Source organism: Misgurnus anguillicaudatus, chromosome 19, assembly GCF_027580225.2.
Source record: "Misgurnus anguillicaudatus chromosome 19, ASM2758022v2, whole genome shotgun sequence".
NCBI lineage: Eukaryota > Metazoa > Chordata > Actinopteri > Cypriniformes > Cobitidae > Misgurnus > Misgurnus anguillicaudatus.
In genome coordinates this window covers 54254575-54281162 of record NC_073355.2, presented here as the reverse complement: position 1 = coordinate 54281162, position 26588 = coordinate 54254575, and the positions used below count along the sequence as shown (strand labels likewise).

The 26588-nt window shown below is 37.1% G+C and overlaps 1 protein-coding gene across 5 annotated transcripts in view; it reads left to right on the top strand.

The window, feature by feature from the left end:
* The first annotated feature begins 541 nt into the window (after positions 1–541).
* LOC129427937 (kinetochore protein Nuf2) overlaps positions 542–26588 on the top strand; it is a 41616-nt gene continuing 15569 nt past the window's right edge. Inside the window, exons 1-12 of one of the 5 annotated variants that reach the window (XM_073857889.1) lie at positions 542–675; positions 1112–1242; positions 1554–1628; positions 2578–2654; positions 2744–2805; positions 2922–3019; positions 3210–3283; positions 3376–3469; positions 7531–7593; positions 12412–12549; positions 12700–12840; positions 14313–14488. In XM_073857889.1, the coding sequence (XP_073713990.1) occupies positions 1120–1242; positions 1554–1628; positions 2578–2654; positions 2744–2805; positions 2922–3019; positions 3210–3283; positions 3376–3469; positions 7531–7593; positions 12412–12549; positions 12700–12840; positions 14313–14488 (1121 nt within the window). In that variant the 5' untranslated portion in view covers positions 542–675; positions 1112–1119. Of the gene's footprint in view, positions 764–1111; positions 1243–1553; positions 1629–2577; positions 2655–2743; positions 2806–2921; positions 3020–3209; positions 3284–3375; positions 3470–7530; positions 7594–12411; positions 12550–12699; positions 12841–14312; positions 14489–26588 lie in introns of all 5 variants that reach the window. The other 4 variants (XM_073857892.1, XM_073857888.1, XM_073857891.1 and 1 more) reach the window with 4 other exon arrangements.

Here is a 26588-nt window from a genome sequence, read left to right as displayed (position 1 = left end):
GGCGCTCGCTCACTCGTAGCATTGAGTCTTAATGATGCAGGTACTTTTAAATGATCATAACTTGCTTAATTTTTTACCGATTTTCAAACGGATTGGTTTTTTATAAACGTCAAAGATGTACCTATGACACTGAATACGTATACTAAAAATAAAAAAAAAATTCATGAAACATGTTAAAGCATCCAGAATTATAGCCACGTTAATAACGTTTGTAAAAAACCAAACCGTTTGTAAATCCGTCAAGAATTCAGCAAGTTACGAGCACTTTAGTTGGCGTATGTACACTCACCTTCCGTCCACAGCAGCAGGGAGCAGCACTATGGCAGCACTGACCTAAGATGGCCGCCAAGTGACGACACAGCTGACTCCGCCTTGAGCCATCTAGCCTTTATACATATCTATGGCTTCATTTCAACAAATAAATTCTACATAACATTTAGCCTTACACGACTCACATTAACGACAACAGTTATAATATATGATGGCCATATGAACAAATTAGTTTCTATGATGTTGACGTCCCCGCATAAGTTATTCAGTAGGGGGCGCAGCATGAATGACTTTACCCTAAAACGTGACGTAAGCGAATGATATCCGTTTGCCGGAAATGACGACGGAGGCGCTAAAGGTTTAAATTTGCTCCAGTTGACGGCGAGGGACGAAAGCGTAAACCTGGTTAGTGAAAGTGTTAATTTGATTTTGTTTAACTTTACAGGCTTTGTTACTTTTTCAGTAATGGCGGCGAAACAGTATGAAAAAGACGGTAATTTAATTTTGTGTCGTTGAGGTTCACGCGTTCGTGTAAGGTTCAAGTGTTTGTTTTGGTTATTGACAGCACCGTTATGGTGTCGCTTTGGATGAAAACTGCCTTAAATCTAACGCTATTTGATTTTGCTATATTTATTTTTTAGTTTATCTGACTGAATGTGAACATGCATGTCTAACATCATTGAATCTTGTAATATTATCTTTTTATTCTGTTCGCAGTTAATAACAAACGGTTTTGTTGCTATGCAAACATGACGGAACGCATGGACGCTTGTTATTGCATGTCAATTTATATTTTGTTTTGTCTTATAGAACCTTTTGTATTTTTATTTTATTTATTTAGCGGCAGCCATGACTCAAAACACTTTTCCGGTGTATAAGGTGGATGCCATTGTGCAGTTCTACCGAACTGAAGTTTTGACCGGACAAGAAGCCAAACATTTTACAAAAAATGATATCACTCCCAATCCAAAGGTAAATTATACTGTTTACAGTCTGATGTAAATAACCGTAGTTTGGGCATTGTTGGGGTGAATAACTAGAATAAATATTTTCGTGATTTTAGTATGATTAAGTGCTTTTTTATTTTTGTGTAAAGGCAGAATTTCCTTTCAATTTCATTTGCATAATTGGCCCCCATATTTTTATATAGTTACTAGTATCAGTTGAAAATAAAATCAGTTCAGTCCTAAAATATTGAAATGAGAGCTTCTTTCTTTGTAAACAACTGTTGTAAGCGCAAATGTTAACAGACATTTGTCGAATTACCCTGTTTTCAATTGCAGGCAGAAGCTATTCAAAGACTCTACATGAGAGTATTGCAGCTTGTTTTTCGGTTTAAGCCAGAGTCCTTTTACACAGTGAGTGTTGCTGATCTGCTGAGGTCAACGTTTTATCAGATGCTTGAGATTTACCAGATGGTTGACATTTAACATGTTTAAAGCTCACGTAACACACGCTGTTTCTGCATTTCTGATATCAATCTGGAGTACCTATAGAGTAGTATGACATCCTTTTATATCTCTGAAGAGTCTTTAGTTTAATCAGATTTATAAAAGAAAGATTAGCTTTACCGAATCTTTCCGATAACGTACGAAAAAATGAAGAAGGAGGAGTTATAACACGGGAGGAGCGAGTACGAGTCATACAACACTATACAACACTGTTTTAACTTATGATTCACTACATGTTCGTGTCATTTATATAATATACACGCGCCTATTTCAAACATAAGACAGAAGTCTTACTTACCCCGTGTAACTCGTCATGACCCGGTTCTGAAAATCCACCGCATCAAACACACACGCAAAACTCCGCTGCTAATCCGGATAATAAACGATATCCATTGTTTCCATAAGGCTGGATGTCTTCTCCTTACATCCAAAAACACACTTCTTGTTGTGCCATTGTTGACTTTTGAAATTAAACAAAGCTGAGTGGCGTGAAAAGCTGTTAGCAAGCTCTAGCGTCTCCCGCTGACTGACGGCTGGGCGGGGTTTTCCGGGGGAAGTTTTCCGGCGGAAGCCCATATAAAGAAGTGATACGTATCGAAAACCCCTGAAACGTCAGTTAGAACCGTAATCGAAAAAAATTAGCCGAAACTTGTACGAACCCTGGCGAAGTGCGTTCGGCACAGAAATACTCTGAAACACACCCAACTGCATTTTTTACACTTTGCCTACGTTTAGCATGAGGAAACAACTCTATAACTGGGTTAATAAGTCAGAATGCTTGAAATACCATTAAACCCCCCCCTTTAAGTAGTGTTTGTTTATTTTGACATAATATCATTTTATAAAATTTATGCAGATGCCATTGTCTGAAAATCTTCAGTACCCGATGCTCTATGAGGGGGTTACGCCAATCATGAATGTATACATGCGCATGTAAGTATTGCAGTTTTTTTTTTCTAATAATTTTAAAATTACATAAATGTCTATATTGTGTCATTGTGTTTGAAATGTGTTTCTTTTAGGTGCCAGTTCTTACCGATGTGTCTTGTGTATGACTTTTCTCTGAATGATATGATTAGCCCCAGTAAGCTTTTATTTTGCATTCATATTCAAAGTATTGAATAAGCATTTTTAGTGATAAACTACATAGACGATTAGTTTATTGTATGTGATGCAAAGTGATTTTTATCACTCTGGCAGAGGCAAAGCGAACAATCACCATACTGAGTGCAATCCAAAATTTCTTGATCTTCAGAAAGGGGAGGTTGGAAGTAACTGCTGCCCACCAGCAACGTTTTGTAAGATGCATTTTATCTTTATTATTTAAAGAATTTTTAATTATATTTTCTGAACATTATTATTTATTGAACGTTAAACTTATCTCAGTTGTATGAATAGGGTTTGATTACACCGTTTTAAAGCTCTTTGTTTCTGCCACATTTTTCTCCATTTTAACATTGTGTGTAAAACATTTCTTTCTCTTCCTAGAGGTCAGATTTGGACAGACTTCAAGCATACACAAGAGAAATAAAAGAAGCTGAAAAGAAGATTGAGAAACTTAGGTAAGTCAAATGCTTATTATAATGAATGCTTATAATAATGAATTATTAATATAGTAATTATTATAATAATGAAACCTGTTCTCTCTGTGCAGTATCATTCCTCCTGAGCAACAAGCAGAGGCTGAAGAGCTGGCTGCTGCCCTGACAGAGCTGACGACTAAAACACAACATGAGTATCAGGATGTGGTGAGCTCACATGTTTAGTAACAATGACCATTTTATCAGCTTAAATGTCCAAATCAGTGGTTTTTGACCTTTTCAACTCAATTTGACAAATTTAAACTTGAGTAATGACACTAACAAAAAAAAAACAGTTTTTGTGAAACAAGTGTAACGCCCGGTAAACTTTCACAACAATGGAGTAGTTTATCAACCAAAGTAAATAACTAGTATCAGGGCTCGACATTAAGGCTTGTCCCGGACAAGTTAAATTTCAAACAATGTTTCTTCACGTTATGTGCTGTTAACGACAGAGCAAAACGCGCAGCGCAAACACCGAGCGGAATATTGAACGGAGAGTGCGGCACGCCGACACACACACACAAACGTTTACATGTTACTTTTATTGTTACTAAACAAGCTGCGCGCGCATTAAACCTGATCGCCGAACACGGAGGGGCGGGAGTCGCGAGACGGCGTGGAGTGGAGAGTGATGTTCAGGGTTTCCGCGGGGTCATAAAAAGTCTTAAAAAGTCTAAAATTCAGAAAGTTAAATTTAAGGCCTTAAAAAGTCTTTAAAATGCCCAGATTTTTATTTACCCAAGTCTTAAATTTCTTACCTCCATTCATTCTCGAAAAGCGTTGTCCTAAAAAAAAATAAAATGTTAATTTAAAATGCTGTAGAACTAATCAGTGGCGAAGGCCGAAATTGTTTGATGGGTGGGCCTCTAAAAAGAAAAGTTCGGCACTTCGCACGTCACTGGATTGCACTTCAATCCAGTTTTTAATTATTATTTTTTAAAGACGATACACATGTAGGCTATAATAATCCACGCAAAACCCAGTTATATTGCCCACTTATGTCTATTTTTATTACCAAAAAATATCAGATTACTTGATCATTATTAATTACCAAAATAATTGTTAATGAAAACTGTAGATTGTTTAAAACATTTAAAAATTGTGATTTCAGTTAAATTAAAGGCTATTTTCTATTCTAAGGCTATTCTCGTCTTATTTTCGTGAACCCAGTCTCATGTCTAGTTTCATTTTCTGAAGTGTCTCGTCCCACCCCGAGGTCTTTGTTTTTTGTCATGAAAGCTAAAAGGTCTTAAAAAACACATGGGTGTTTGCACACTGGACTATAAAATTTTCATTGTCGTGATATAGGTCTTAAATTTCATTCATAATGGTCTTAAAAAGTCTTAAATTTGACTTTGTTACCCCTGCAGAAACCCTGGATGTTTCTTCAGGCTCCGGCGTGAATATAAATGACTTCACTGTGTGTCAAAAAAGACTATTTAAGTCCGTATTTCTTCTCTTCTAACGTTCGGTAAAAACACATAATGGGCTTAAAATCTTGTTTAAGAATCTGTTTTATAATGATAATCTCTCTTTCAGCGCTCCTATACGTGTGTGTGCGCTGCGCAACAGCTGATTTTAAACTGACAGAGTTCGTCACTTCAAGAATCCCACACAAACATTACAGCGTAAATTCTAGGATTAAGATTGATTTTATATATAACAGATAATCTAGATACATTACCCTATACATTTTTTTTCTTAAAACATGGTAATGTTTTAGATGCAAAAAAAAATTTTTTTTAAGATGCAGTTTGTATTATTTGCGCCGATAGATGGCGCCAAATCAAACAACAACAATGATGTTGTTTACTGACGCTCTGAAGCAGCGTGGAATTATGGGATTTGTAGTCTTTAACTCAACCGCTGATGGCCATGAATCAGACGAGAATGAGAAATCACTTTGATGGATAAGGTAATAATCAAGTCTTATAAATGTTGCGTTTGATGACATAGTTTATTTCATTATGTAAGTTTATATGTGTGATGTTCAAAACTAAATTTTCAGTCATAGATATTATATTAGTCCAAATTCGATGGTAAACACAGCACAGAATTAAGTTTTCAACTTACAATCTACAATGATTTTTCACATAATGTATTGACAGTACAAATCTTATTGTGAAGTGTCTTAAAATGACCATTTATATTGCTGTACAATACCTTTGATGTGCATATCGTCCGCGGGAAGACGCGCTGATTACAGTCTACACACTAATGTTGTGATCAATATAATAGCATACGTTTTTTGAAGGGTTACGAATCAAAACAACTCACCCATCGCGTAAAACACAAGCAGGATCAGAATCTCGGTCTAGTTAAATGCTGTCGTGAAGCTCTCTCTATCCAGATAATGCAACACCAAATTGATCCTCTCTCGTTTTGTTCCAAACTCTTCTTGGGTTGTTTGGTTGGCCCGTACGCTAAAAAGTAAAAAGTGAAAATATGCGTTTATTTACACTAAATTTGTGCTCCAGTTGCTTCCTTGGCCGCCATTTTATTTTTTCAAGCTCGACCACTGTTGTCATGTGGTTTACGTCAGTAAAGGCTGTGACAAAGGGTCACTGCTGTCATAATTTTCAAACATTTTATGCCTCCAAACATGTTTATATAATGTTAAGCATATGAAGATACTTATACTTATAAACATGTATTTAAAAATATTTATTTCCCAGTACTTGTTGCAGTGTTAGAATAGTGGGTTAAGCAAATGAAAATTGTATAGACCATTTCAAAAGATGTAAACAACACTGGTCCAGAAGCACTTTCTGTTTCCGTTTTTAGCACTAGATAAACGTTGGGATAAAATAAACCAACAGAACATATAAACCTAAATTAACTGAAGTTAAACAAACATCTTAAAGATAATAATAAATGTGAAATAAAAAAATAACTGTCACGAACTGTAACAGGAAGTGTTTCTGGGCCAGTGTTGTTTACATCATTTGAACTGGTCTATAGAAGTGTTTCACACTGCAGGCTTTCAAGAAAAAAGTACAAAATAAAATGGGGGGCCTGTGCCCTAGTAGAGCTTTATATCTAGCAAAGACCCTGAGGGTAATGATTGCCTTTTTTCATCGTCTACCACCACAAGTACATTTCAGATCTGTGGGAAACACTGCTTACTAAATAGCCGCCAAGTAGGTCTTATACTGTTAAACTATTGGTTAGACGGCAGGCGCAAAGGTGAACCTAGCGGCTCAAAGCAGCCAGTGGAAAATAAATATGGCAGAAGTTGAGACGAGCGGGGAAAACGACAGTAACCTACTTGTGCCTAAACAGAATAGTACATCTGAAATGTATATTTTTTGCTTGAATTAGATTTAATTACATCAGAATAATATGTATTTATTTCAGTATGATAATTGCATATCTGAATGAATAAAAAAAACAAATAAAAATAGCGATTTTCTAGGGAAGTCGTATTGTAAGACATACCGTTATCAATATTCAACAGCAGCATCGCATAACGCATATTTTCTCAATATCGTGTAGGCCTAGTAACATGTTCTGAGTTTGTAGTTGGTTAAGTTTGTTGTGATTTGACAGCAGCTTGGCTTAGCCAGAGATGTTTGAGCTTAGCTGGCGACTGGCGTATTCCTGTGGACGGAGTTTAGTCAAACTCTTATATTGATGTCATATAGACGGTTTCAGCAGTAACAACATAAACAAGCAGCTGTCGCGGTCCTCGCGTAACTTCCGGTAAACTCTGCTAATAATAAATAACAACAAAGTTCTTTAAGCGTAGTTTATTTATATAATAAGTAAAAAAAAACACATAGATTAACTAGGAAACCAAAACCATTTGTTATTTTTGACGTGGCATTTGTTCAAGAGATCAGTTTAGCAACTACAGTCAGACCATTAAAAAAACGAAACCGGAAGTAAGGTTCGGATCCAGACGTGTATCACGTGCGTCCGATGAAACCGTCTATATCCAGGTAGTAGAGGGCTGCAGTTAGGGGCCAGTCACAACAAAACCGTTCATGGCAGTTGCAGGCGCCTTTGAATGAAAAAAGGTGCACTGGCTTAGTTTGAGTTTGAGTTTGCCCTTACTGTGTTTATGCCACTGCATGTTTTTTTGTCATAAAGCAAGAAAATATACCTGGACCATAAATTCACTCAGACCTCTTTCTTGCAGCTGTATGTTTGTCACAGGTAATGTTGGTTTTTTCATGTCTGATTCTTTCTTTATTTGATTGTGGTCTCTTTTTTTTTTTTTTTAGAGTGCAATGAATGAAAAGGTTGCACAGTGCAAGACAGAAATTGCTGAAATATCGCAGAAACTGGTATGTATCAGTACATATGTTTATTAGACTTTAAAGGTCACATAACACACACTGTTTGTGTTAATCTCACATTAGTCTTGAGTACCTATAGAGTAGTACTGGATTCTTTATTTATCCAAAGAGTCTTTAGTTTAATCAGATCTCTAAAAGACAGATCTGCTGTACTGCTACTTTCCAAAAAAAGCTGAGCCTCCTGCAGGCGTGCCATGTGTGGAGTGACGCACGAGTATGCAACACACACACACACAAAACGTTATCCCATTATCTCTGTATAACTTATGATTCACTGCATGTTTGTGTTGTTTATATTATATGCACTTTTGTGTGGCCTGCCAACAAAACAGAGATTTGATGCAGTTTTACTTGGCGACTCGTGACCCAGTTGTTTTATCACTGGGACCGCCCCATTTCAACAAACTCCGTCATTAGACAAACACACTTGCACCAGGCATGAAAATCCCTCGCCTTTCGGCGAAATTTGCCTTTTTGAAGCCAAATAAGGTGACCCACGTGAATCGTGTAGATTCGATAAGAAAACATTTTGGGGGGGAGGGGGTGTGCGCGCGTTGTTTGTAGACACGCCCTTCACGGTCATCCAAAATGAATGGCAGACATTAGATTTGTTTGAGTTCATGCTGCGCTGCAAAAACCAACAGTCATGTGACATCAAAGTATCATGAGAGTGAATCGAGAAGTCATAAGGAAGTCTGCTTTCGAGCGGCTCTCGCGCTACTGTGATGTCATCCGTTTTTCTATGTTCTTCATCATACATGCTTGTTGAAGATGTATATAGCGACTGCCTTCGGGACGTAAAGTCAACACAAAACGCTGTAAAACTATAACTGAATTCTAAGGTGTCAATCAATTAAAACAACATGTATACACAGCCTGACATTGCAAAGTGACCTGAAAGATTTTTATTGGAATGGATTGGAACGAATGATGAGCATACTCCTTGCTTGTAAGTCACATTGGTCTAGTCTACGGCTGTAAGTTCTTAAATGTAAATATGGTGAAACGGCAAAAATAATGTTGAATAATGGTGGTCTACCCGCATTCACGAACATACAAAAAGTGCTAGACATGCTAAACATCTCAGTCTCATAGAATTCCTCTTTTAGAAATGTCAGGCAGTAAACGTCCCAATCTGAAAAACTGAGGCTTATGACATCACAGGCATCTCACTGCCCATCCACTTTTAAATAATTGGCTACATTTTTGAGTGGCAGCAAAGTCAGCCAATCAGTAATGAGATTGCAAGTTAAGCCAGTAGTGGGAGCCAAATAGGTGCAAAACCACTTGTTTAAAATCCCCCACCCTAATAGAGCTATCTGAGAGAGGTTTTTAGGAAGCTTCTAAGGCATTACAGACCCAAACAAAAAAAACTGTCTACATGTCACATCACAGAACAAGGATAAATACTTCGTTCAATCATTCTATGTCACCTTTAAGCAATTTTAGACTATTTGATCGACAAAGCTGCTAAAGTGAACTGTTTTCGGGGAGCATATACGCCCAAACTCTAAAGCCCACGCGCGTTTCAAAAATCACACAAACGCATCATTTATTTGTGCTTGACAGGAGATATACGCACAAACTATATTGTAATACCACAGTCTCTGCAAGTTTTCTCATAAAAACAATCGTTTATTTTAAGTGAGCAGTTGATTATATGTATCAGTGTATTAGATCAGCGCTTCTCCACTGGTGTTAAAGGGACAGTTCCTCTTATAAGAAATGCTTATGTTTGAGTCATTATGTCAATGAAACTACATAAGACAAAAGGAAAATCACTTTTATAGCTTTAAAAAGATAAATTATATTTAATTTATAGAATGAAAACCAGTGTTATGTTAATTTGATACAGTTACCTAATCAATACTGTTAGATCTTATTTTATTTGTAACTTTGTTCTTTTCTATTGTAATTTCTTGATTTGTTTTTATTTTTTTCCACATTACTTTTTTGCTTATCTGAAAATTATTTAACCCATGACTCAAAGACCATAATGTAATTCATTTAACCAGTACTATATTGTAAAATTAAGTCATTTTAAATTAGATGTAGGCCTTCAGGTCCACCCTTTTGCAAGGCCAACTTAAAATTGTATGGCCTTGCGACTGATGGTCAGATTATGGCAAAATAAAATTATTGCAGATTTAAAATAGTAAGGTAATGCTACTTGTTACAGCTTTCCACGTTTATCAACCCATTTAATTAAACATGCTTTGTGTGACTAGTCAAATGTTTAAATTTGAAATCTAAATTGTCCGTTAGAATTAAAAATTTGAAATGATGGTTATAATGTATTTTTTGTGTGTAATGGTGTGCATTTTGTTTCTGCGCACGTGGAGGGATGTTGAGTTCCTTCCTTCTTTTTTGTCCTTGCCAATCACATGCCTGAAGAATAAATAAGTTAACTTACAGCATGTCCCCTAATGAGGCCATAATATTTATTCTGGAGAGGGATCCTCACCCCTCCCGGCCCCATCAGAGGCCACATAGCCCCTGAGCACCCTTCTCACCTTTTTCACCCCTGACCCGTTTTCATGCCTGAACTCCACTTATACCCTGTATGAACAAACTGCATCTATTGTTCCTATAATGCTGAGTTATTTGGGAAGCTGAACAACAGTCTCTTTCTTTCTATGATATGATTTTTTTTATATACCACATTACTGTGTATGCCGTTTAAAGTTTAAACTGTAAACAACGTCTGGAATGCGGCATGCACTGTTTAAAGTTCTAAAGCTGTAGAACGTAATGACACAGAAGAACTTGTGCCAAAAAAGGGAGTAAGTATTTTGGTTTAAAAAAATCTGACATCGTCCAAACCGTTATTTTATGCAAATGTTGTCAGGCTAAAATTATGTCCAGAGACGGCAACACGAGAGAATTTGCTCAACCACCTTAGCTGCATACATGCAGTGGAATACCAAGAATGCATGAACCTATGATCATCGCACTACACATCAGCCGGTTACACTAGAAAAGCAAAAGAAAGTCGAGTCCGATGTCACTTAAAGATGCGTTTCAAGAGGGACTGCTTACCAAAAGAAAAGCAAGCGGTGGAATGAGAATACACACTCAATCACTATACACCTAGCCAAACACATTTTCCCACTAGCTACTGTTGAGAGACTGCTTCACCAAGATGCTGAGGAGAAGAACTATACTCAGCTGACGAAGGATGTGAAGAGAAACATTCTAGCTTACTTGAATGAGAAATATTCCGATCAGGTCACAGATGACCTGCTTGACATTGCGACGACTTTATCTCGGTTCCAAACCACCTACATTGAGAGAAAATATGGAACCGGTTACATCCAGCACAGTCAAAGAAATAAATTTGCAAAAGGATCAACAAGAAGAGACACTCTCAAGGACTGCTACTGCAGCAGAGCCTGTTGTTCCTCCTCCTGAGGTAAAAAGATGAAAGACTAGTTTGTCCAGCTATTTTAAAAGGCGAAGCACCAACAGCATGTGCTATGGTAGAGACAAACACTCTGAGGGAAAGCATTAAAAATGGAGCTGATAACCTATTTACAGACCACAGAAGGTTGACAATGATGCAGACCCTTTGGAGTAGTGGAGATGCCATCAGGCTGTTTTCCCCTGCATTGCAAAGCTATCTTGCCAGTATTTGTGTATCCCTGCCACCAGTGGTCCATTTAAGAGGGTGTTTAGCACTGGTGGCAACATTGTTACGTGCCGCAGGGCTCAAACCAAATGATGTTGACCGTTTGGGTTTTCTGGCTCAAAATTTGTAATGTCTGAAGTGCCTTTTTAATGTAGCGTGTTGTCTGGAATACTGAGTATTGCGTCAAAAACAGTTTCACTACAATTACTAATATAAGTTGCATACTTTTGTTTTACTGTGTGTGCGTGTGCGCGCCTCAAAGTCCATATTAATGAAATTTGACTTCATGAAGGATTGTTTACAAAGTGTAGTTGCGAGTTGGTTTACAAAACTTTTTATAAAGGAAGATTCCACTTTCATAAAAATCATATTAAAATGAGACATGCTGGAATGTTGTCCTTAAAAAAAAAACTTCATTTCTTTTCGACTGAACGAAGAAAGACATCAACATTTTGGATGACATGGGGGTGAGTTGTTTTCAAAATTTGCGCAATAAAAAGGTTGTGTATTTAATCAAATACAGTAATAAATGTACTGCTCATGGTTAGTTCATGTTAGTTAATACATTAACTAATGTTAACAAATGAGACAAACGTTAGAACCACTGGGCAACACCACTACTTCCGTTGCTAAAATGAACGTGCAGGCTATTTGTTAACGTGGGCTGTAAAAGGGTCCACGTCCTGTCTCAGTCAGTAGAAAATGTGGTTAACACCCGGTCATGCATGAAAAAAATCATATACAGTAAAACCAGCATAATTTTGTAAAATACCTTGATCTAATTTTTTGGTCCTCCTACCCAGCACTACCGAACAAGCATACTTTTTCCTCACAAACAACACCACACTTATTTAATGATGTTGATTTGGTGTTTAACAGTCCTTTGTGTATGCTGTGGTTTCGTGCGAGGGAGTGTGTTTTTGCGTTGTTTTTTTTTTTTTTGTTTTTTTTTTTTATCTATAAGGGAGGGTCATTGCAAAGTGATAGTTTTGTAGTGTGCATCGAGGCATGCACACTTTAATTCCTAACGTTATAGAAGAAACATGTTGACATGGAATGTATAATCATCCGTCATCATTTTCCAACAAAGTATGCACACAGCACGATAGTATTTCATGCATATATTGTGGCACAGGCATTTTTTTTAAATGACTACACATGTGTTCTGCACTCTACAGAGTCAAAGGAGAGTGGAAGTGGCAACACTGAAAGATGAGATTGTCAAGCTCAAGTCTCAGATTGTGGAGTCACCTGAAGAACTTCGAAATGAGATGGGAAGGATGAAAGAGACTGTGAAAAACATCAAGATGTCAAAAGTATGTATGACTTACATGGCAAAAAAGTTTTAGTTAATGCAAGTGCTGAAGCACAGTAAGCCAATCATTGCAAATAAACTTCTAACCCCAGACTGATTTCTAGTAGTAATGATTTGGTTTGTTGACTGTCTGCTGTTGTGTATGTGATAGGACCTGGCTGATGAGAGGCTAGTGGAGCTCGAGATGCAGGTGCAGTGTGCAGGTCAGGTGGAGGCAGAGATCCAGGTTTTACTCAAACAGCTGCAGGACCTGCAGGACAGCATGTGTCAGACCAACCAGCAGAAGGAGAAGGTCTGATGGGTTATTTTAATATCAGTAATTAATTTAAGGAATCATTTGTGAGTCGATATCAGTAAAATTGACAGAGTAGGGTGGTGTCAAATATTGAAATCAATTATTGAAATCAAACTTTAATGCCTCTAATCTCGTCATTAGATTGTGAGACTTCAACCTGGACATTATTTTTATGTATTCTATAAAAAGGTACAACAATTATATTAAAGCTCACGTAACACACGCTGTTTCTGCATTTCTGATATTAATCTGGAGTACCTATAGAGTAGTATGACATCCTTTATATCTCTGAAGAGTCTTTAGTTTAATCAGATTTATAAAAGAAAGATTAGCTTTACTGAACCTTTCCGATAACGTACGAAAAAATGAAGAAGGAGGAGTTATAACGCGGGAGGAGCGAGTTTTAACTTATGATTCACTACATGTTCGTGTCATTTATATAATATACACGCACCTATTTCCAACATAAGACAGAAGTCTTACTTACCACGTGTAACTCGTCATGACCCGGTTCTGAAAATCCACAGCATCAAACACACACGCAAAACTCCGCTGCTAATCCGGATAATAAACTATATCCATTGTTTCCATGAGGCTGGATTTCTTCTCCTTACATCCAAAAACACACTTCTTGTTGTGCCATTGTTGACTTTTGAAATTAAACAAAGCTGAGTGGCGTGAAAAGCTGTTAGCAAGCTCTAGCGTCTCCCGCTGACTGACGGCTGGGCGGGGTTTTCCGGGGGAAGTTTTCCAGCGGAAGCCCATATAAAGAAGTGATACGTATCGAAAACCCCTGAAACATCAGTTAGAACCGTAATCGAAAAAAACTAGCCGAAACTTGTATGAACCCTGGCGAAGTGCATTCGGCACAGAAATACTCTGAAACACGCCCAACTGCTGTTTTGAAACTTTGCCTACGTTTTGCATGAGGAAACAACTCTATAACTGTGTTAATAAGTCAGAATGCTTGAAATGCCATTAACCACCCCCCCCCCCCCTTAAAACCATTCATAGCCATGTTTACCAGTACTGATTTAAATCATTTTTCATAAGGATTAGTATTAAAATCTGGGGTTTGTTTTGAACTTACACCTTATAGTTCAATATAGCTTTTCCAAATTCATCCTGAAAGGTAATGTAAAGCAACAATGGAAAACTTTTTTACACATTTTTAAATATCATACATATGCGGATATTCTGAGGTCTTTTGCAAAAATGAGACAAGAAATTTATTATTTCACCTGGGGCTGGATTCACGAAAAAATGAAGACAAAAAAATAAGAAAGTTCTTAAGATAAATTATAAGAAGTTTGTAAGATTGTATTAAGTGAGATTATTTACTGTTGTAAAAGAGGCCAGCTAGTGAAGACGATGTGGTGAGTAAACATGCCCTAATATCATACCCTAGGATCTAAAGCTGTGTTTGCTATCAGCTATGATAAATGCAATGCTGTAATTTTTCAATGCAGGTCCAGGACTTAGCAGCTCTATATGAGGCACTACAGAAAGAGCTGAGGAATTTAAGCACTGAGGAGGCCCAGCTGAGGAGAGCTCTAGCCATGAAGCTTGACAAGGAATCCAAGCAACAAATTCGTCGACTGAAAAAGAAAGAAGTAAAAGATCAGCAAGTCAAAATTATATATGGGCAAGTGAAGAGAGATCTAAAAGCAAAGAGTTTTTACTTCACAGAGTGCCTGTGCTGTTTGATGATAATTCAGGTGCACATTTCCATTTCTCAAAAATACTGTAGTACAGTCTCTCTACCGTTTAATGTACATGCATATTTACATCACACAGTCAGTCTAAAGAGATTTTAAATGTGCAATTCTTCAGATTAGATTGGTTGCTGTTTAGTAATTGTTTAACTGGACTGAATGAATTCAAGGAAATTCATGCATTTTCATCACAGTAAACATGCTAGAGTAGATCAGCAGACCTGCCAACCTGTACGCATTTTGCGTAGCAGGTACTCATTTTGACCTCAATGTACGGTGGTAAGATTTGTCACTCTAAACTACGCAAAAACCTGAGGACGCCTCTGCTGCGCGAAGTACTCGAAACAAGCAACAGAAAAAAATAAAAATATGTACAATCATAGCACTGGGCTCATCCACCACATAGAAAGTGGATGATTGACAAGTCGTATGGCCAATCAGTAACAAGAGTCTGCTATCGACGGAACCTTAAAATCCTGTGTGATCTCTGTCCTCCACCCGCAGTTTCTGACAATCTTTTTCAACGGAGAGTCAAGACGTCTGACCCGCTAAGGTAAACTGGTCAAGGTGGATGTGCAAAGTTGAAATAATGATTTAGTTTAATCCTATGAAGTCGACGGTCTCGCGGGCTCCGTTTCATAACGTGCACTCGACGGCAAGATGCGCTAACATTACTTCTGATTTGTAAATTAGCATATTTTATAATTGAGCACTTACGAAAAAGTACCATGATTTTACCATGGGGCAGAGCATCTAGTTTTAGTCAAATAAAAACGGAAAATTCACTCACAGTGAAGGGAATCCACCTGACATCCGAGTGAAGCGGATTAAATGCGCTCTGAAATAACGGGCTCTTGATAATTGTCAATCAAATAAATCGTCATATACAAACCACATCAAATAAAGTTTTATACATGGAGAATATCTCGTGTCTCCACGTGATAGGTGCCTATGCCGTACTGTACTGTAAACAAAGCTACAATAAATTAAAGACAGACAGACAGTAAACGGCACTACTGTCACAGTTATGGTTGAATTTAAAGCAGTGTTAACTCTAAAATACTGTCTTAAAGGGGTAGTTAACTTAAAAAATTTAATTCAGTCATTGTTTACATAACAGTACAGACCGTTCTAATCCTTTGAGTTTCTTTATTGTGTGAAACACAAGTTTTTCTGAAAAGTGTTGGTAACTAAACAGTGTCTGGTTCCCACTGCTCTCCATTGTATTTTTTGCTAGTCAGGGAAAAACAAAATTTTTTGTGTTTCACTCAAGAACGAAATCATGACGGTTTGGAACAATATGAGTAAATGATAACAGAATGTAATTTGTGGGTGAACTATCATTCACCCACAAGTATCATTCACCCACAAGTATTTCACATAAATAATGTTATTAATCACCATGTATGGCAAATTTGGTTAAACATGATTTTACATTTATAATTATTTTTAAAGCAGATTATGGCTGGATGGGAAAAAGTGAGTGCAATGTGCAGCATGTTACCTTGAAAGTTACCAAGAGGTGTGTGTGTGCGTGCGTGCGTCTGCGCGTGCATGTGCTAAATGATATGTTAAACACCCGTGTTCTGTCCTTTCGGCCGATGCTACTGTACTCAAAAAAAAATTCCAAGGTTGGCAGGTCTGGATCAGTACTGTGTGATACAAACTGAATGTTAAGTAAAATATTGCTGCATGGGTAATGATGGGTGAACTTGGAGGACTAATTGATGTGATGTTAACAACAGGGTAATCAGGACCCCGACACAAAGTGTATTACGTGGCTATTTGGCACGAGTAAACTACTGGACACAAAACATTGATTAGAAATAGTTTATTTGCTTATTTGTAACACATGCAAATCTACTACAGGGTTTTCATGGGGTCTTAAATTTACTGTTCTAGGTTTTGTATAATTTTAAACCGGTCTTTATTTTCCAGGGTCCATGCAACACTACCTCTAGTCCTTTTATATATTTATATATATATATATATATATATATATATATATATATATATATATATTTTTTTTTTAAATGAACAGTTTGGTTCCAAAACGCGATAAACGCCATTTTTGAAAAAAATGAGTTACTGCCAAAATCAGTATTATATCAGGTCAGTGTTTAAAAGTAAATAATTAATTTTACGCAAAATCCAATATCCGCCGTGTTATTCTGTCATCTTTTCTCCCTTTTTCCCAAAAAGCGATAAATGCCACTCCTCCTTTTTTACAGAACGCAATAAATCCATTCCAGAAATTACAGCCCACCGTTCACACAATGTAAACAAACAATGGCGGTGCGCTGAGTACACGTAGTCCTAGTTTTCCTCATCTACTTTGTACTTCGTGATCAACAAATAAAACAAAATAATACTTTAATGGCATTGTTAACCTCTTAAACCCTGAGGACCCAGTCCCGGGTACAAAATTTCGTATTTTGACTCAAATAAAATATTCTTTTAATCTTTAATGGTCCATCATGGACCCCAGTAACACATATGAGATACTGTTTGAAAGCTTAGACTCTCTACGTTCTCCAGATATGCATCACTTTGAGAAATCTTTTACTGTAAGAAAGTTATTTACACTTAATTTACACTATCACCCCCCCCCCCATAATTTTTTATATGATTTAATATTCACATATTTCATATTTTTCAAGTATGACAAACATGGGCAAGTCTTATATCAACTGAAAGCTCTCACTCTCAGGAATAAGGCTACAGCGTTATTTTTGTTCTATTATCAACACATATCCAACAATAGTTGAATGAATAATAAGGTAAAAAATCGTCTTTTGTAAACATATGGGAAAATTGAGTGTGGACTGCCTCAGATAGCACATATAGCCACAAATGATACACCATCTTTTCTCTTAGGTCCTACTCTAAAAAATGAGTCCATTCACAGCATTTTCTTAGGTTGTGTGCATGAATAATCCCTTGTTATTTATTATATGTCCAAAACAAAAAATTTATATTTATATGAAAAATGTATTTTCGGACACTTCAGTAAAATGAAAATAACTTTTGAATGCGACATGCTAAAGAGATCATTCTTTTTTTGGGTGTTTACTGTCTGCTGCTGGTAACAACCAGAACTGTCTGCAGTCTGCTAGAGCACACAGAACCAGAGTTATACACTATCAGAGGCAGTATTTACAACATAAAAAAAGAAAATTTGGTGTTTTATCATATGAAAAACCACATAAATAACAATATTTGTCACAAACAGCAGCTTTTTATGTAACTTCAAAGGGTTTTCTTTAAAATGATATAAAGCAATTGCATTTATTCCACTGTATGTGGTTATGGTAGCACTTCAAATGTTTTTTGGCAGAAATTTAACTCCATAAGCGTATTATTCCTCCCATCAGTTGGAGTAAAATAACTTTTGCATAGATTATGATAGAGAAAAAAATCTTTTTTCCTCTGTAAGCTGGCAATTGCTGGAATCAAACAAAACAGTCTGCAGGGAGCTGAGGCACTCAGGGCCAGAGTTATACACTTTTAAATAAAAACTTTAGAAAAAAAACATCAAAAAGCGCCTATTTATTTTTGTGTTTATTAGAGGACTGACATCACATACAACCATGTTTAGCACTTTCAACAGTGTTTTATGTAATTTCAAAGGGTTTCCTGTAAAATGATACCAAACTTTTGTATGTAAACCTTTGCATGTGGGTATGGGAAGCTTTTGAAATTGGGTAGGCCAAATCCAGGCGAAAATCCCCAAAATAGCTTCAGGGTGGAAGAAGTTAAACCTGTAATTGTTTTCTGTGACGGGAAAGATTGTCATTAACATCTAATAATTTACGCGAAGCACTCGGGAGACTGGTGCTTATCTCCCGACAGCATCAAGTTTCTCATGCAACACATTGACCCCAGGGGATCTTATGAATAACTTTACATTATTTTACTCAGTCAACGGAAATCGAGCAGGACCAAAACATTTTACAGCTGATCGTTGTGAAAAATGCTAAGCAACAACGTCAAGTATAACCGCTGCAATGACAGTGATCTTAATATGACAAAGTAAGTGTTTTGATTAATGACATTAATGTTTATTTTTTTTAGTCAGTGTGTACAACTGTTCTACTAAATGAATATAAAATGGCAAAGATGAATGCACATTTGTACATTGAATTAATAGATTTCTAGCATTTTGAAACAAAAACTGTGATGGATTTATTGCATTTTGTGGGAAAAGTTCAATTAAATTTTATTTATATAGCGCTTTTCACAATAGTTAATTGTTTCAAAGCAGCTTTACATTAATAGAAGCAGTAAAAGCACAGAAAAACGACAGATAGCACAACATAATACACGATAGCATAAGCAGTCAAATTTGCTGCGGCTACGACTCGACATTATAAGCGAGCGTATACTAATGTAACGTCTAGAAGAGGAAGCTAAGTTAAGCCCAAGAAGGCTGCTTCCCCGGGGTAAAAAACCCCTAGGATAAAAAAACCCCGGGCTGTTTAGCCGAGGAAATAAAAAAAAGTCCTAGGAGGGAAAAACCCTTGGGAGATATAAGTATATACACACATATAAACGGATAAAGAAATTAAGCGGGTTCTGCCGGTGACCGTTGGTCAGGCATCAGCTGGGCATCATGTTGAATGATGACCAGTAGATCAGAGGTGTGCCGACTTTCACATCTACCGGAACTGGGTCTGTTTGTCCCATTGTCCTCAGGGTCAATGGGACCCAAGGACGAGACAGGGAGAGAAAAACAAAATCATATTAGCGTAGGGGCCGTTCACATGTAATGCAAGTGTCACACAGTGATGTGGTTTAATCAGCTTAGTTTCAGACAGACTAACTATTGCGGCATAATTATATTATCCACAGTTGAGGATTTTGCTAATTGGGGGCCCACTGCGACGGTATATATGGTAACTAAGGGTCACCTTCCGATTTTTAAGAGAAAATGAAACCTGTCGACCCGTTTGACTAAGGCCTGTAACCCCACTGTCGTTGTTAATGCAGGTTCAGTGGCAAACGGGTCTGTGTGGCATACTATTCACAAGACACACGAAAGCACCAAAATCGCAACCCGACCATATGTGCCAAACCGTTTGACTAAGGCCAGAGGCCCCACTGTCGTCGTTAATGCAGGTTCAGTGGCAAACGGTGGCAAACTATTTAATGCAATTCATTTTGAAGTGTTTATGCAGATAAGCTTTTTATTTATTTATTTGGTTGGTCTGTGTTATGACCGCGAGTGCTTTGTTCCGTACAGATAACAATTTCGAGTTAAGTACCTTTACTAGACAAATTATGCGAATGCTTTGTTGAAGAGAAATGTTTTAAGTCTAGATTTAAAATTATCGACTGTGTCTGATTCTCGGACATCGGTTGGTAAATCATTCCAGAGCTTAGGGGCTAAGTAGGAAAAGGATCTTCCACTTTTAGACACTTTTGATAGTCTAGGGATAATCAAGAGACCAGAATTTTGTGACCGTAGTGTGCGTGATGGATTGTATTCTGATAGTAATTCTCTAAGGTATGAGGGTGCTAGGCCATTTAAAGCTTTGTAGGTGATTAGTGATATTTTAAATTGTATGCGATATTTAACTGGTAGCCAGTGTAAAGATGCCAGAATTGGGCTTATGTGGTCATACTTTTTAGATCGAGTAAGTACCCTTGCGGAAGCGTTTTGAACTAGCTGAAGCTTGTTTACTTGATTTGCATGGCATCCCCCGAGTAGCGAGTTACAATAGTCTATTCTAGAGGTCATAAAAGCATGGATAAGCTTCTCTGCGTCAGATGTAGACAGTATATGGCGTATTTTCGAGATATTTCTAAGATGGAAGAATGCTGTGAGGCAGACGTTGGCGATATGACTATCGAAGGATAAGTTGCTGTCGAACATCACACCTAAGTTCCTAACCGTGGAAGATGGCACCACAGTGCAGCCATCTATGTGCAACTTGTAATCTGACATATTATTGAACCGAATCGCTACAAACATAATAAGTATCTCTGTCTTATTGGAGTTGAGCTTAAGAAAGCTATGTGCCATCCAGTCACCAACATTGCTAATGCAGTCTGTTAGCTTAGAAAACGTGTGTGTTTTGCTGGGATGTAGGGCTGCACGATTAATCGAAAAAGAATCACGATCTCGATTCATACATATAGGCGATCTTCATTTTAAATGACGGCGATTCACTTGCATTTACAGTCTTTCCCTGTATTCAGTTTCTGCGTTCAAGTGTTCACGTATTTACATTACAACCCAAGAATATCAGTCAAACTTGCTAACACACACTCATACAGGGTAAAACCAAACCCTGTTCATTCACCAATCAGACCCGATCGTTTCTCTCCTCTCTCTCATCTCATTTGCGGCGTTCCGCTGTCACTCGTGTGACATATAACAAGGCGGCAGACCTAAACACAGTCGTTAACTTGGTGGATCTGGAGCGGCAATTTTAACAAAAAAGAGAGGATAAACGAGTGTCACTGTGGAAAATCCTGATGGCGACGGAGAAAGTGAAGATGCAACAACATTGGTTTCGAAAAAAGGCAAGGAAATTATTTACCTCAGGCTCCGGACGTTTCTAAATCGGAACGCTGCAACCTCAGGAGATCGCATGCAGGCTGTATACGTCATCAAGCCTGGTTCGTTGGAGTTAACGGAGCATTACATTCGCAAGTCATTAACATACTTCAACAATTTATTATTAACTAAAAATATTAGTCATCTTTATAACGTTAATTGTTAATATTCTGAAATTAGACAGTCTTTATGATGCGCAGTTTAGAAATTCGACCTCCAGAGAGGCTGCAGCCTTCACATTGAGAAACGGCCTCTTTGCGTTCCCCATTAGAAAGGGTTTTTCGCACGAGGGGAACATTGTTACATGTCTGCGTTTCTCTCTGATGCCTCAAAATGTTGATCTTTTAGTCTTTTAAAGGTTTAACGTTAGTGTTTTTAAAGTTTTAAGGTTGGCCAGTTTGATAGCTGTTAAATTGCACCTGTGCTTTTTGTACTAACAAATTTTAAATTATTCTAAATTTTAAGGGGTCTAAAATAATAAAAAGAGACTTTTAAGAAACGTTATTATAACTGAAAGTCCTGTAGCACATTTTTTAGTTAAGTGCATAATAAATGTTTTTGTTAAAATAAAGAGAATCGGGTGAGAGAATCAGGATGTCAATTCCCATGGAAAAAAAATCGGGATTCACATTTCAGCTTGAATCGTGCAGCCCTACTGGGATGTGAGGAGATGTAAAGCTGGGTATAGGCTTGTGCCGGTGTTAAATTTTCATGTTGCGGTGATTTTATGAAGGTTTTATTACGGTAGACCAGGGCTAGTCAACTGGCGGCCCGCGGGCCAAGTGTGGCCCGCCAATCATCTTTATCCGGCCCGCCGGTCACCTTTGGCCGTTTCTCAATCGGAAGGGTGCAGCCTCCGGAGGTCGCATATGCAGACTGCATACGTCATCAAGATTAAGTTAACTGGGCATTCCATTCACAAATCATAAGCATATTACAACAATTTACGATTAACTAAGAATAACAGTCAACTTCATAATTGTTAAAATTCTGAAATGAGACAATGACGTATGCAGCCTGGAAATGCGACCTCCGGAGGCTGCCGCCTTATTGAGAAACGACTATAGTCTGATTTAAATTTAGCGTGGTTACTTTTACCTTACCACTGTACACGACAACACAGAAAGGGGCTGTGTGTGGTGCCAACCATCTGCGGGTTCGTAATTATCTGATCCAATTCGAGCTTTGGATGCATTAAAGAAAATAAACGTATGCGACTACACCGCATGTGACGCGGCGACCGGAAGTGATGTATTTCAGTGTGTTCCAATCAAAACTGTGTGCAAAGTTAAAATTATTAATTATTGTTTATTTTACTTTATAAGTAATACTTGAATACTTTAATTACTGGTAAGTAAATTATTAACTATGCATATTTTCGTAGATTAAAAGTTCTCTCCCATGACAGATTTACGATTAAACTACATTATCATTACGCCACTAGGGGGCGAACTCCCGACAGTTATATCTGTATGTAATGTACAATGGAAAGGCTGTTTATCTATATAATATTAAAAAAGAAAACATGTAGTGCAATTTTAGTCATTAGGAGAAGATTGGCTGTATGTTGTGAGTAGTTGACATGTAACAATTAATGAAAGTAAACAGTTATAAACAAAATATGTTTAGGAGTGTTGATCTCTTACACTTTTACTATTAACATTTGGCTCTTACATGTTAAACTGCAATTGTTTTTAAATATTAATAAAGAAAATATGAGTTTTCAGTAATTAAAAGGCATTTAAAAATTTTTTGAAACTGCATGTTTTAATGTTTTTTTTTTTTCAAATATACTACAACAAAAGTAACAAAAACGACAACAGCACACACACATATATATGGTAAAAGTAAAACATATATCAAAAGTAAAAATAGGGGTAAAAGTTAGGCCCACGTCATATTTACAATTTTAAAATCTGGCCCCCTAAGAAAAGTAGTTGAAGACCCCTGCGGTAGACGGTATTACCACGGTGTTGAAATGCATTACAAAAATAAGTTGAAAAGATGAGCAAATGTCATTGTTATAGTGTAAATAAATAACTTGTTAAAATGATATAAATAAAACAATACACAGTAAACTGAACCAATCAGATTCAAACAGAATAAAGTCCAAACTGCAAAAGCAGTCAACTTTAGTGGTTTAAATGATTCAATTGCAAAATATCATCAGTCCATATGCAGCCTGACGTTGGAAAGCCACTTTGACCGTTGACTGAATGGCTTCAGCTGAAAATGAGCCAGCAGCAGCACTGCTAGATGCTTGGATACTCTGTAAAACAAAGAAAAATATTACTTCATGCCTTAAAGATGCATTTTAGACAATTATAGAGAATAAAATAAGGTAAAGCTTACTGATAGTTTGTCTTTTTACTTGTTTGTATGATTAAATATGATACATAAATATGTGTTCCTTTCATTTTAGTAAAAGAACACATACAGTTAAATATGCCCAATTGTATTCACAGTACTGTTTATTCAACATACAGAGTCAAATAAATTACGTAACATATTTAAATAGTTATTATTACTGACTGAAAGTCAGACAGTGACACATCACTTAACTCAATTCACATAACGTATTTAACAGTCAATGAAAATATAATGTACACAATTAAAATATACATAAAACACAATTTAGAAGATTAAAATAATTTTTTGTAAAAAGATAACTTACCAGTGTAAAGATACTGAAATTTGGGTTATATGATCAAACTTGCCGGACCTGGTAAGAACTCTAGCAGCTGCGTTTTGCACTAACATTAATTGTAGTCTGTTTAATATTAAGTAATTAACTTAACGTTACCTGTCAGGCTCAGTTTCAGCTATAATTAATGTGTTTTACCAGATTTACAAGCGGTAGGATAGCTAATATAACGTTAGCTCAATAGACGTAATAATATTAGACAAACTAAACAGCTAAACGTTAGCTAGCGGACATTAGCATTGCTTAGCGGACACTTAACTGTTATTATTTAGACACAAGATATGAAATATGATGCCATATATCTTACCTTTATCTCCGTGAACTGTGGATGATTGTCTGGAAGATGCATAAAGTTAGTGTTCACGTAATTTGCTGACCCGTTCCATCCACATATTCTACACATAGGGAAATTGTCTATCAGCAGCACTCCCTCTTTGTTTTTTCACGAAGCCAAAAAACTTCCATACTTTACTCCATACATTATTTTTTGTAATGTGTAAAAATAGTAAGCAGCAGCAGCACTCATCCTTATGTCATCCTTCTCCACGAGAGTCTGGTAAGGTGTGCACCTGCGTATGAGTGACACCTACGCAGCATCCGTGCAGTGTAATTTGAACCGGTCAAAGGAAAAAAAATAATGCACGTCTTTTCGCGGTAATTTGAAGACCCCGCAATAACACTACTGTGCAGTTTTACTACCGTGGTTTACCGTATTACCGAACACCGGCACAAGCCTAGCTGGGTATAATCCGCATAGCAGTGAAAACTTGTTATGTTTCCTGATAATGTCTCCTAGGGGTAACATATATAACGAGAACAGGATAGGACCTAAAACTGATCTCTGCGGTACACCGTATTTAACCAGGGAGTGATGTGACTCTTCCTCGTTTACATACAACAAAGTGATAGCGATTGGTTAGATACGACCTAAACCAGGCTAGTGCCTGACCACTGATACCAACATAGTTTTCTAGTCTATTGAGTAAGATTGTGTGATCTATTGTGTCAAAGGCTGCACTAAGGTCTAGTAATATAAGAATTGAGATTTCACCACGATCGGATGTTAATAGGAGGTCATTTGTAACTCTAAGCAACGCTGTCTCTGTGCTATGGTGGGGCCTGAATCCTGATTGGAATATGTACTATTATTTGTCAAGAGTGTGCGTAACTGGCTTGCCACTACCTTTTCTAATATTTTCGAAAGAAAAGGTAGATTTGAGATTGGTCTAAAGTTATTAAGCTCTCCCTGATCAAGCTGTGGTTTTTTAATCAGTGGTTTAATAACTGCTAGTTTGAAAGCTGTTGGAACGTATCCTATTTCTAGCGATGAGTTAAAGATATTTAGAACCGGGGTTGACACTACAGGGAATACCTCTTTAAGTAGTTTTGTGGGAACGGGGTCTAATATACAGGACGATGATTTGGATGATCTAACTAGTCTAGAGAGCTCATCTATTGTAGTAGGTTTAAATGAATCGAGATGTTCGTATGGTAGTCTAGTGTTAAGTGAACTAACGGGTAGAGTGGTGGCTGCCTGGGTAGTTACCATGTTTTCCCTAATAACCAAAATTTTGTTAGAAAAGAAGTTCATGAAGTCATTACTATTGTGTTGAAGTTTACTATTGGTTTCTGTTTGTTCTTTGTTTCTAGTCAGTTTTGCAACTGTGCTAAAGAGGAAACGAGGGTTATTATGATTCTCATTTATAAGCTTGCTAAGATAGGTAGATCTGGCGGTTTTAATAGCCTGTCTGTAGTGTTTAACACTCTCTTTCCATGCTGCATGCCATACCTCTAACTTTGTGCTTCTATAATTTCTTTCCATTTCCTAGTTGCCTTTTTAAGGGCTGCGGTGTGATGGTCATACCATGGAGCTGGCGGTTTTTCTTTGATTCTCTTTTTTCGAATGGGAGCAACGGCATCCAATGTGTTAGAACAGACATTGTTTAGGTTTTCTATTACAATATCTAGATCTTCACAGTTATCTGCTACATGTTTAATTTGAGACAGGTCTGGAAGAGTGCTAATAAAGCTGTCTTTAGTGGTGGAAATTATTGTTCTGGCTAATCTGTAGCATGTTGTGGATTGAGTGATCCTATCTAGAAGTTCAGTGTATGACACAATGTAATGGTCAGAAACTGCATCACTCTGAGGTGATATTTTGATGTCATTAATATTGAGTCCGAGTGACAGAATTAAGACTAATGTGTGCTTACGAGTATGCGTTGGCCCTGTCACGTTTTGTCTAATATTGAGAGAATTTAGAACATCCATAAACGCACGTCCTAATGCATCTTTTGGGTTATCCACATGAATATTAAAATCACCAACGATAAGAGCTTTATCTACAGTGACTACAAGCTCAGACAGGAAATCTGCTATTTCTTTAAGGAAATCTGCATGGTGGCTCTGAGGTCTATAGATTGTAGCAAAGGCAAAAGAGAGCTGTTTGTGGTAACGATCAGTTATTTCCATATTTAACAACATTAGTTCAAATGATTTTAAGCCAGGTTTCTGTTAAACAGAGTGCATCTAAGTTTCGGTCTGTAATTATTTCATTGACAATAGGTTCTTTATTGGTAAACGATCTAATGTTAAGAAGGCCGAATTTTAACATTCGAGGTTCATCTGTTAATGTATTGTTTTCTAATTTTATATTAATCAAATTTGTACCAGATGTGGCAAGCGGTGCTCTGTATTTATTTGTTCGGGGAACAGATACAGTTGAAATGTGTTGATATTCTGGTAAGATTGACTCGAAGTGCTG